Below are 12,637 nucleotides of genomic sequence, written 5' to 3' on the forward strand. Positions count from 1 at the left end.
ATGTTCTGCTCTTTCAGAAGCGATACAGAACTGCTGTGTCATTCCACATCAGCACAACCCCTGCTGCAATGAGAAAACACCCTGGTGCTTTCCCCAAAGTGAAGAGAGGAATTTCTGACCATGGTGCTGATTCCAAGAGGAGAGAAGCACCCGCTGTCGGGCCAACAGGTATTTCAATTCAGCTCCCAACATTGCCTCAAGATATATTAAAATAAAGAAAATACACTGCTTGTGGGTGTGGAGGAAAAAAGCCCAAAACAAGCAACCCTGAGTAAAAGGCTGGAGTTACTCAAAATATACCAACAAGCACTACGAACAACTGTGTAAACAAATATAAGCATAAAAATACAGTTCTCTCTCATATGAATTGTCTCCTTCTCTGGAGATATTCCAGACCCATCTGTATGTTGACCTCTGTGACCTGTCCTAGGGGCCCTGCTTTGGCAGGGGGGTTGGAGTCAATGATCTCTGGAGGTCCCTTCCAACCCCTACAGTTCTGTGATTCTGTGATTTGGATTTTCTCTCTCATTAAGTCTGTTTTACTGCACTGATGATGCAAAGCAAACTTTCCACAAGCTCCCTCTCCAGCCTGGTGATCCCTGTCAAGTTGTTGGGTTTTGTGTTTAAGGAGAATGCTCTGAAAATATGGCTTCACACCCTTTGCATGTCCAAAAGGCCTGGGCAGAAATCTGTGGTGACTAAAATGATCTGATTTTACTGGGTTCAAATCTTTACAGTGCTTGGATAAATTCGCAGCTTTGCAAAAATCAGTTAGTGATGGTTTGGTCAGCTAATGTAGAAGGGAAACCTGTCTATTTTGCCTGAAGGTTTGTACCTGGAAACAACAGCAAAGCTCTTATATCAGTGACAGGCCTTTGGAACAAACACTGACATTATAAATAAGATTGTTCCTGCCTAAGCAAATGGCCATGTCTATGCCACAAATTTAGTGTGTTCTAACTATGAAGTCAATGCCTGACATTGGGTCCCCCAAATCATTGCTCTTTTTCCCCTCTTGGGGAGAAGCTGGGAAAACGCACTGACAAACATCTCCTTTCCTTTTCTGAATCACAGAATCACAAGGTTGGAAAAGACCTTTAAGATCATCGAGTCCAACCGTTCCTGTCCTGTGCTAAACCAGATCCCTGAGCACCTCATCTCCCCTCTGTTAAACACACCCAGGGGTGGGGACTCAACCCCCTCCCTGGGCAGCCTGTTCCACTTCCCAACAACTCTGCCAGGGAAGAACTTTTCCCTCCCATCTGAGCTGACCCTGCCCTGGTGCAGCTTGAGCCCATTGCCCCTTGTCCCATCTCCTGTCCCCTGGCTGAAGAGACCATCGCCCACCCCTCTGCACCCTCCTGGCAGGGCAGGGGAGGTGGTGAGAAGGTCTCCCCTCAGCCTCCTCTTCTCCAGGCTGAACACCCCCAGCTCCCTCAGCCACTCCTCATGGGATTTGTCCTCCAGCCCCTTCCCCAGCCTGGTTGCCCTTCTCTGGACTCACTCCAAGACCTCAATGTCCTTCTGATGGTGAGGAGCCCAGAACCAGACCCAGCACTCGAGGTGCAGCCTCACCAGTGCCCAGTCCAGGGGCACAATCCCCTCCCCAGACCTACTGGCCACACTATTTCTGACACAAGCCAGGATGCCATTGGCCTTCCTGGCCACCTGGGCACACTGCTGACTCATATTCAGGAAGGATCATTTTCTTGTCAATGTAGAAAAAAACCCCACGAGTCTGAAGCTGAGAACCTTCTGTTCCTTGGTAATCAATAAATTTTCTCTCTTAAAGAGCTTTGTCTGTGCATCTAGTTGCTCCCAGGAAATGTCAATGGAGTACCAGGCATTACACGAACGCATTACTCCTGATGGATCTTTCCATCACACTGCTGTCCGTAGGTCAGAGCAGTGCAATTGGAGATTTTTGAATATGAAACCAAAAAGGTCACAAGCAATTCACACATACTGCTCATTAAAGAGAAAAATGACATGAATTAAGGTCGGGTAGTAGAGAAATTCGTGCGTTCCGGGAATGACCTTGGTCATTAAGGGGGATTTTTGGCTGTTTCCAGAGACTTTCCCCCCAATAGCAAAAAGTGTTCCTCCCCTTGATTTAAATATATATGTGAAAAGTAACAAGGAACTCAAGGAGAGGCCAGTACTTCTTTCTGGAAACAGATTCCTGTTGCTCAGCCGAATGTAAACAAGCTCTGACAGCGCTCATCATTTTTCTTTGACTAGATCTAAAAATATGAAGAATGACATTTATCATTGGGCTACTGGACATCTGTGATCTGATGAATAAAGAAAGATAGACAAAAGAAGACAGTGATAAGGAATTCAATATACTGGGCATTATTTTAGGAGAAGTTATTGTATTTTGTTCTGTATGGCTTTCTCCTACTGGGAAGAAGATGAAAGGAATTAATGCAAATGAACTATGAGCTGTGATCTCCTTATGGTCCATACCACAAACTCACAGAACTACTCCTTCAATCTACCTCAACACACACAATTGATTAAAACAATTTTAATTGATTGCAAGTGTCTGGGAAAAGGCTCACATATCTTTTTGACACAAAGTCCAGAGACAACACCTTAGAACGTCACGTCTCTCCTGCTGCTGCAACAAGGCTAGAAGGGATCTATTAAAACCGGTCCCATGATACTTTCCCCAGTGCATGGCCCACCTAGCCCTCTCTCAATACCAGCCCTCATCTCATACTCCATACTCTAACCAGCTGTGCTTGAGTGGTAGATACTCACATCCCTGGTCATTAAACCCTGAACAGGCCTTGGTTTTGGCTTGAACCCTACCTGCTATACTGCTTGGTGGTTTACTTTACCAGCATTATTGCTAATTTATACTTCCAACAGTGTGATCAGAAACCAGCCTTCCAGTTCAGGTTTGGCAATGCCCCGTTCACCCTTGCAAAATCTTTATCCTTGAGTTTTCCCAAGACAAGGAGTGTATTCCAGTTAAAATCTGTTTCAGCTTTGCTTTTAACAGAGTCATCTTTCTCCTAAGCAGACCCCCACAGCCTTGACCACTGGAGACTCCATGTGCAGCAGAAGGAAGACCAGATAGAGTTAGGGGATCCTGGGGGGTTTGGAGGACATGCTGTGTTAAGAAACAGACCTGGCAAGGGAGCTGCAGCAATTCAGTTCTCTGACCTTTAGCTGAAGTTTTCTCTGCGACTGAAGTTATTAACAGTCCAGCCAAGTAACTTTCCATGGCATGGGAAACTGGTTCATGAGGAGATTTTTGCTTTATAGGAGAGAGAATGTTTCTGTATCCAGGGGATTGAAAATCCCAGTATGACTAAGACTGGAGGCTATAACTGTACGTGCCTATATGAGCTCATGTTAACTCTACGACGCAAGTGGGATTTGGAAGAGTATATCAGGTGCATGGTTTCTTCCATGTGGGGAGTTTAATTCTGAACTGTAACTCATCTAACATGTTCTTATACCTGCATGAGCAAGCTAACCTGCTATCTGCATCACTGGCATCGTTACTCGAGGTGCTTTATAACCTGCTATCTGCATCAGTGGTGCCATTTCTTGAGATGTGTTAATGCTCTTTGAAACATAAATTGTGAACGGTCCAAGTCCCTGTGAAGATAACAGAGAAACCCTTCAAGAGACTTCTGATGAGGGTTCAGACCCAGGAAGCATCTGTCTGTCATTATATCCATACACAAATTTTAAAACAGAGTTGAAGGCAGAGAGTTACTGACTCAAAGAGGCTAAGGGAGCTGAAAAATGTTAAAAGAAATAAATCAATCTAGCCTTAAACAATGCTTCACTTCAGGTGAGATAGAAGTGGTTTTCCCATTTGAGACAGGGGTGAGATGCTGATGGGGACACGGCTCATCCCCAGCAGTGCAGGAGGTAATAGCCAAATGCTGAGTTAGCACCTGTATTTCAGAGGAAGAGCCACAGGACATTAGAGAGAGGTGAATGGCTTTCCTAGGATATCATGTATGGGATAAATCCAAGAACTGATGCTATCAGATTTTTACAAAGAGTAAATTCCCATGTGAGAAATAAAACTCTCCTTCTGCCTGAGTGTGCACTGTGCTGAGCAGGATCAGGAGGGAGGCTTACAGGGTGACAGCAATTAATCAAATAGCCACCACGATGTGAGAATCTTATGTTAATGTCAAATACTGAACTCTGCTCTGGGATGTAGACAGACAAAGCAGGGCACAGAAGGAAGCTCACATATGCTTCTGAAAAAAGATGTGATTTCAACCTGTCAAGAGCATTCATCACTTTGTGGGATGACATATGGCCACATCAAAGTCAGTATTAAATGATTTGTCCGAGATCCCCCAGCCATTTGCAGCAGTGCTGCAGAATGAACCTAGTGACTGCTGCTTTCTACCTCCTGCTGCAAGAAATGAACATGATGGCAAATCAAGGATAAAATGAATCACAAAATGATTCCCTCATTATTCGGTTCTCCATTTCCTAAAAAGAATAGGCACAGATTGGTACTGCATAAAACGCCTCCAAATTCATCTACATTCACAACACTCTTTTCCCAAGTCATTCTCCTGGCTCCCAAACTCACCTTGGCCCCAGAGGGTGATGCACTGCTGCTCGTGGGTCTGGCATATGCCGTTGTAGCAATAACCATCCACCCTGTGGCACGCGTGCCCGTCGTGCAGGTACACGTTGGCTGGGCAGTGAGGGCTGGCTCCCGTGCAAAACTCTGGCAGATCACAGGAGTTACTGGACTCTCTGCAAGAAATCCCTGCTGGTTTTAACTGCAAAACAAACAAACCCCCCACTTAACTGCCGTAATTGCAATCAGTAAGAGTTATGCAGCAGCAGAACCCATGCAGTGCATGGACAGCTTTTTCCACTGGCTCTGCACCAACTGGCCGCAGAGGACACTGTAAAGGATTACGCAGCTCTTTAAATACATTTATCTGACACATGTGGTGAAGGGTTTGGCAGGAAGGGGGGCCAAAGGGAAGCTGCAGCTGCAAACATGGCTCAGGTCAGAAGGTAAACCCAGCCTTTTGGTTGTTTTCAAGTGTGAACTGAAGTTCTGAGATGAAGCCTAAACACACAGGGGTGGAAACACCCTGGGCTGTACTGCAAAGGATGCTCCGTAGCACTCACCAGAAGTCAGGCTAAAAACTTCTTCATCTGCATAGCTTCAATAGCACTGCAGTGACCAGCAGCCTGCTGATGATGCAACATATATAGTTATGTTATACTACATAAACTCATGAAGCCACCAGCCACCTTGCTCTGCAGGCAGCAGCCTGACAGCTTCATCAGCTGGAGATGCATTTCCACATGGAAACGCCCCTCCGTTACGGGCATTGAGATCTCCTTTGACTTCATTATACAACTAGCCCATGTAACCACTCCTGTCCTGTCCTGATTTCCCTGGATAACAACAGGTTTTTTCCAGAGCTGAAGGCACCCAGCAGGCAGTGGTGGAACGTGCCAAGCTGAATATCCATTTATCGACACCAGCCACCAAAGGTGGGTGTGCTCTGGGAGCATCGCCACCCTGCCTCTTGGAAAAAAAGCAAAAAGACCTGAAGATTGATTCTGCTAAAAAGCATTTGCTGGCCGTTTTGATAGCTTCCTGCTACTGAGCTTTTAGGCAGATGGTTGCCACAGACACAATGGAAACTCCCTGAATGCTTTATTAGCCCATATGCAAGAGATGGCCTGAAAATTCAAGAGGGTAAATGCCTGCAGCAAACTGGCTTTTTTACAACACGTTAGCAGCCCAGAAGAGCTGCTGATCTGCCATTAAAAATAAATATGTCGTTGACAGAATTAATATTTTAAGAGTCTTCCCATAAAAATAAGGCCCAGCAATTAATGACAGCCTGCCAGAGCACAACATCCACATAATCCTGGAAATAAAAACAAATCAAAGCATGCAGAAGGCCATAAAAAGAGGTTTTGCATGAGGAAATGAGGTGGCTACACGTAGCATGGACACACTGTTGATCCGCTCCTCCAGGAACTGCTACAGCCTGAGACTCTTCTCAACTGCTCACATGAAATGCAAGTGTCTTGGTGCTTAACGATACCGATCTGCTTGTTCTCCATCCTTGCTGGCTGCTTTGTGGCTGGGATGGCTGTGGAATTCTGCCCTGCCCATGCAGTTAAGAAATGCTTCTGTTGGCTCACCTGGCAGTCTTCACAGCAAAGTCCGTGCGCGCAGACGGCTCCGGGTTTCAGCGCACAGGTAGTAGCGTTGCAGCACCGGTTCGTACACTCCTAGGGGGAAGAGAAATTCAGAGCAGACAACTTTCGTCACAATGAGCTGTAAATCAAGAGGCTGCCAATAGCTCTGCCAAGAAAAGCCAGGCATGAAGTAATGAATTATGCATGAAATCCTACATTTTTTGATCCAAACTGTCTTGTCTGTCCTCAGATTCAACAAGCTCAATAATTGTAGGAAACCCAGAGAAGCTATTGAGGATGGATGATTTATTCTAGCTATGGGTCTAGTCCCAAATATCACAACTCAAGTATGCTGATCCAGCCCCAGTACAGTAGTACAGCACTTTGTTTCCACAAAACCCAGTGAGGATCCAGGTCCTGTGTTGCACTTAACTGGGGGTTGGAACTACATGCGGGGGTTGGAGCAAGATGAGTTGGACCTAGATGATCTTTAAGGTCCCTTCCAAGCCAAAGCATTCTGCGAGCCCATGATTCTGTGACTGCAGCTCTCTATTTTGTGCTAGTCACTCGCCAGACTTCTGTATTACATGGAGACTGGTGGCTGCCACGAAGAGAGATGATGACACCATTCCATGTAATCTCTTATCAGGCTATGCCAGTAATAGAGATGAAACGAGTATGAATTGCATTCTTGCTAACTGATACATCCCAATTTCACACTTAGGGATTAGCTGGTGGTATGTGTGGGCTTCTGCAAACTTCACTGTCAGTAGAATGAGCTACTAAGAAGTTTCAGAAAATAATGGATTTGTTTTTCTCCAAGATTATGCTCTCAAGCTGCAAGTTACATCAGCTGCGCTGGAATCTCAGCCCTCCAACAAAAATAGCAGCAGATAAAATTGCTCTTCAGCTGTGTTAAGTCAGTTTGACTTAACAAGGGATCACTAACAATATAGGGAACACAGGGAAAATAAGTGGGTTAGAATGATGTTCACAGCCTCTTGTTACTTTATTGGCTTTTGCAAAGCTTTCCAACTGGAAGATGGGGCTACCACTGCACTCACAAATAAAGAGCAAAGCAGTTCTCAGTGTTTCACTGTTTTCTTAGATAATATCTGCCTGAATATACAAAGCCAACTGTGCTACTTCAGAGCAGCAGAACAACTTCCCACCCCTACTTCTGATCTTGCCGGAAGGCAGCAGGCTACTCCAATCTTTCTGTGCAGCTGCTGTATTTAAGAAGAAACGTTCCTCTGCACAAACCCACATTTTATAAATTCATTTGGATAGCAACCTAAAAAAGCAGAGTGGAGGAAAGCAATGTCAGGCCAATTAAGCCACTCCTGAAAGAGTCAGCTCCTATACCCCATCGCCTAGCCCTACCCAAGCCAGCCACGGCAAGCAATTGGCATTCCATGGGCAGACTGGGATAAAGATACAGCTCTTTGAATGATGTTACTGCAGCCTCTGAAATTTCCAATTCCTCAGTCACTTATTACTCATTGCAGGGAATGAGCTTAGTAAATAGTTTTTGTGCCTAGGCTATTAAATTGTCAAGAATGGTTTTTAACATAAACAGGCAAGCAAAGAGAAAAGGTTCATGAGCCTTCTGGAGGCTGGAGGCTGCCACCCAAAACTACTGCTGTGTTGTAGTTTATTATTATTATTAGTTATTAGTAATGACAGCAATGATGGGAGTTGGGTTTCTCGGTGTAAGGCTCATCAGAGAGCATCTCAAACAGACTAAGGCGACCACAATTCTAGCATCACCTACGTGTGTTGCATATTGTAGACAGAGGACACCTTGTTCTCACCCCTCCTTCTCTATGAATGCAAGACAGACCACACTGGGTCAGCCCACAGCCCCTTCTAGCCCTGTGTGCCCCTGACAGCAGCCAGCAGGAGATGCTTAAGGATGCAGACATGACACCTATTTAGCATCCTGGCTGTCCCTTGGCTCCACGGGTGTTTTTAGCACCTGTAACACTCAGTGGAAAGAACTCACAAATAATGGACACAGTCTGGGGAGCAGCTGCTTCTGCTCATTTGAAACCTGCCATTTTTCTAACGTTGTTTGTGCAGTTCTTGTTGGGGGGGGGAGGGAGAAACCTGCTCCTTACTCGCTCTTTTCCCATTTCACTCACGATTCGATCAACTTCCCTCGCATCCTCCTTCATTTTCTTCTTAGCCAGCCAGAGCTCCTCCAAAACTTTGAACCACCTTATTGCTTTTCTTTCAACCTTTTCTCATTCTGCTTTCTCCTTCCTGACATCAGGGAGGGGTAGGAAAAAACCTGCACATGCAGTTTGAGCTGCAGGATGCTGCAGATTTATACAGACCTACCGGTGCTTTGTTTTGTTTCGCTATTTGTTCCCTAGTAATTTCTAACAGCCTATTTACCTTTTAGACGACTCTTGAGCACTGAGCTGACATTTTCATGAGACTATTTATTGCAATATGAAGTCTTGTTCCTCCACGGTCAGAGTCAGCTCAGAGTCCATCATCTTATATGTGATGTTTGGAATGTGCATCACTCCGAACTGAATCCCATTTGTCATCTTAATGCCCCGTCCAGCTGTCTCAGAAGGTTCCTCTGCAGTTCTTCACAGCCAGCCTTCATCTCTACCACCCTAACTAATGCCATCAGCAAATTCAAGACTGTTCCTCATCCCAGGGTGTTTATGAATATGCCAAGTTGTGAAGTCCCATCTCATGGATACATCACAGCAGATCTCCTTCCACTGTATAACATGAATGATTAATACCTGGCTGTATTTTGTATCTTTTAACCCAATTTTTGCCCATGCAATATTCTCTCCTCCCACAGCCACATAGCCTCCTGAAGGGGCTTTGGCAAAAGGCTTTGGTCTGAAGCTCGCCTGAACCCCCAAACAGGCTGCAAGAACAGCATCCTCCCTCTCCATCCGCTTGCTAAGTCCTTCGGAGCACCGCCATAGGTTTGTAAGACAAGCTTTCCTGGCACGAAATCTGTGTTGACTCGTCCCTGGCATGTCACAGCTGTTCAGGCACTAGCTCTTAATTACATTTGGAAGTAATTTGTCTGACTTCTGATTTACCCATTTGTAGTTTTCTGATTCCCCTCGCAGCCCGTTATACAATGAGCCACGTTTGTCACAGTTCTCAGGGATCAAGGATTAATTTTTTCCCCTCTTATCTTTCCATGTGGAATCTACTTTAACTTTCCTTCCATAGACACTTAAGCACATCAGATGACTTTGGTAATACAATCCAAAATGAAGTTGAAGCTTAATGGCAGTGTCATCCTTGGTCTTACACCCTTGCCTTGGTGGTGGGCATGCCACCTGTTAGGCTCAAGAAGATGACCAGTACTGGATGCACACAACATCATGGTGCCTCCATCACTCTAAGTATCAGAGAATTATCCCTATGAACCACCTACATCTACGTATTCAGACTGATATATTTAATTCCAATCACTGATAAAATACAAGTAGCATACATCACTGCACATCTTTCCACACCATAAAATACTACACCACTATTGACAAAACTCAGCTGGTATAAAGGGCTGGGTAGTGAATTATTAACTAATCTAACAGGGTTTCTGGTACCGCTCAGATTATAGCAGTAAATTTCAAATTAAGTTAATTGGGCCCGAGCTGCAGTTTTTCAATACAATTAAAAAGAAAAAAAAAAAGGTGGAAAGAAGAGGCAAATCAAGTCAGTGCTTGCTGACGTTAAGTGGCTTTGACTTGAGAAGGTATTGCTAACATTCAAAAGTGAAAATGAGAAAGATAACTGGGTTAGAAAGACATTTGCAAGCTGCTTGCACTCTATTGACTTTAAACAAGAAGATAAGCCTGCTTCCTCCAACCTTGTTACCCTGAAGAATGAGTGAACTGTCAGGAAATCCTTATGGCTTGTGTAAATCCAATACACGGTATAGACAGGATACAGCAATATCTCCCCGTTTTAACTGCTCTGATCTATTTTGTCTGCAGAACCATATTTATCACAGGAAACAAATCCCTCATCTGCTGATGTATTTAATTTGGACAGTAGTTCAGTACAGCCAATGAGCATGGGAAGCCAAAAGGATAAGGATGTTGGCTGGGATATTATTTGACCCCCAGGTTTTGTGTATCTTCTCCTAATCTGAGCAGCCCTCTGACACACTCACTACAAACAGAATGATCTTTGAAGTCGTGGCAATCTTTCTGGGAGGCTGTAAAGGGTCTCTCCATTAGCAAGGTAATTGGCTAACGATGAGGAAAAATCTCATAGTGAAGGAGGGAAAGGTCTTGCATCTAAAAACTGAAGTCAGCTGCCATGAAAAAATACCTAGGCAATACTAATAATTATAAAATGATTTCTATTTATACAGCTACTTATATAACTATTTATATTTGTATTTATAATACGTGTGGCTTCTCATATATGGAAACAAACCTTCACTTAACGCGTGCTATCGGAAAATGGGAGCGATGTTAACAGGTTCATTTTGAGTTTAACTTATTAGCTAGCACTTCAAGGAATTTCTGCTGTGAGGAACATGAGGGTTAGTCACGGCTAGTCTGTTGGACAAGCCATGAGAGGGTTTCTTCTCTAATGGAGAATCAACCACATTCCTAACTAAAGCCCTGTGTGAACTTTAGCAACTCAACTGCAAGACAAGCAGAAACTCATTCCTGAGGACTCTAAGGTTTAAGCTGATAAGATAGAAGCAATGGAGGGAGAGTTTTGGGTTACACCAAGTAGGATTAAAAATGCCAAACCAATTCTGATTCGTCTTAGCTGTGAAAACCTGCAGACAGGAGGTGAGCAGTAGTTCTCAGGCGGTGTCTTACATCAGGCTCCCCGCAGTCACACTCCTCTCCATCTTCCACATAGCCATTCCCACACTTCTGCCCACCAAAGGACTCCTTGACTTCAGGCAAGTTAAACAGACACATTCCCACTCCTTTTTCCAGGCTGTTTTCCAGGTCCTTTCTACTGCAGCTACTGAATACCATGGGAAATGGATAGCTAGAAGAAAAATACACAGAGACAGAAAAAAAGAAATAGTATTATCAAATGAAAACATCTCTTCCCTGTCATGCTGGTGACCTTTTAGCATGTTCATTTTTTTTAACCCTTTAACATAAGGCTGAGAAACAGCAATTGAAGTTCTACCAAAACCACTTAATAATTTATGACTGTAAGTACATGAATTTCCATCATTTTCACTTAACTTTGTAGCTGCTGTTAAGGATTGGAAGGGTTCACATTTGGAATTCCCTCACACTCTTTTGCATATGTAGTTATGGAGCAAATTCTGATCATGAGCCTAAAGAAATACTGGGCTTGCAAGGAGAATTCCCACATTTACAGGACTGCAAAACATCCTAATCCTTCTTGGAAAATTCAGCCTCAAATGGCAAATTCATTCATCTTGCTCTGCAGTATGGTGAACTTCCTGCTCTTTTCCAGAAAAAAATCCAACAAAAACCAGAGAAAAACACTGAGTTACTTGATAAGAGCCTGCTTCAGCAATTCATCAAAGTCCAGCTTGGGAACTGCAGGATTAAAGCAAACACAATTCTCATTTTAAATCAGGATGACTGTAAAGACACTACTGAAAACAACTATAACCTGAGTTCACACTGCTGAGAGCAGGATTTGGCCTTTGATTTCTTTTGGAAGACACATGGATGATGTGATTAAAATCAGTGCAGTGCAAATATCAGCAGAGAATTCATGTTTTTCTGTTGGAGGACTGAATTCCATTTTTCACTTGTGAACGTCTGCAGTTGGGTTCACAAAGTGGCACCTAGGTCTGGCCATCAGAGTCATATCCTAAAGTCCACCATGCCCTTTCTCCACTTGGTCATGTTGAATCTGGCTCACAACCAAGTGGCAAAACAGCATCTCCCCTAAGACCTGGTACCTTCATCACTGCTGCTCCGTGGTCCAGCAGTAATTCAATGTTATGGCAGCACAGGGAGCAACCTGATAATGATTGGGCTTTATTCACTAAATGCTTTGTATCACTCATATGTTATTAGGGCATAATCTTTGCAGACAAGCGAGATAATAGATGGAAGTTCTGCACTGCTGAACCTCAGACTTCGATTACTCTACTGTTGTTTCTAATATCCTGACATGAAAAGCTTGTTTTTGTGAGTGATGATGCCTACAGGTATCAGAAAGGGATCATTTCTATTAAAAAGAGGAAATGTTTGACAATTACAAATGCAATAGAGCTTCCTCTGCTGATATAAGGAGGTTAATTAAGATCTTCTAGAAAGGTTACAGGTACCTTACAAAACAGGATTTATTTTCTGACTATTAAAAATTACCTTTTTTTACAGATTTTTTGGGCAATAAACCAGCCAGCTCACTGGAAAAGAACATAAATATGATTCTTAAGAAGAAAATTTTTGTGCATCACTATACAGGGTTTGTCTAGTAAACTAAACAGTTCTGTGATTCACTGGCATATAACTTG

The 12,637-nt window shown here is 43.8% G+C and overlaps 1 protein-coding gene across 2 annotated transcripts in view; it reads right to left on the bottom strand.

Moving 5' to 3' along the window:
* The window catches only part of ADAM12 (ADAM metallopeptidase domain 12), a gene marked incomplete at its 3' end in the record, with an annotated part of 190,540 nt that overhangs the window by 21,658 nt on the left and 156,245 nt on the right, over positions 1-12,637 (bottom strand). Inside the window, exons 12-14 of one of the 2 annotated variants that reach the window (XM_084264939.1) lie at positions 10,998-11,175; positions 6,172-6,261; positions 4,580-4,775 (exon numbers count right to left, since the gene is read on the bottom strand). In XM_084264939.1, coding sequence (XP_084121065.1) covers positions 4,580-4,775; positions 6,172-6,261; positions 10,998-11,175 — 464 coding nt within the window. The remainder of the gene's footprint in view (positions 1-4,579; positions 4,776-6,171; positions 6,262-10,997; positions 11,176-12,637) is intronic. The other variant, XM_084264940.1, reaches the window with a different exon arrangement.

Source organism: Gallinula chloropus, assembly GCF_964237585.1.
Source record: "Gallinula chloropus genome assembly, chromosome: 5".
In the NCBI taxonomy this organism is placed as follows: Eukaryota; Metazoa; Chordata; class Aves; order Gruiformes; family Rallidae; genus Gallinula; species Gallinula chloropus.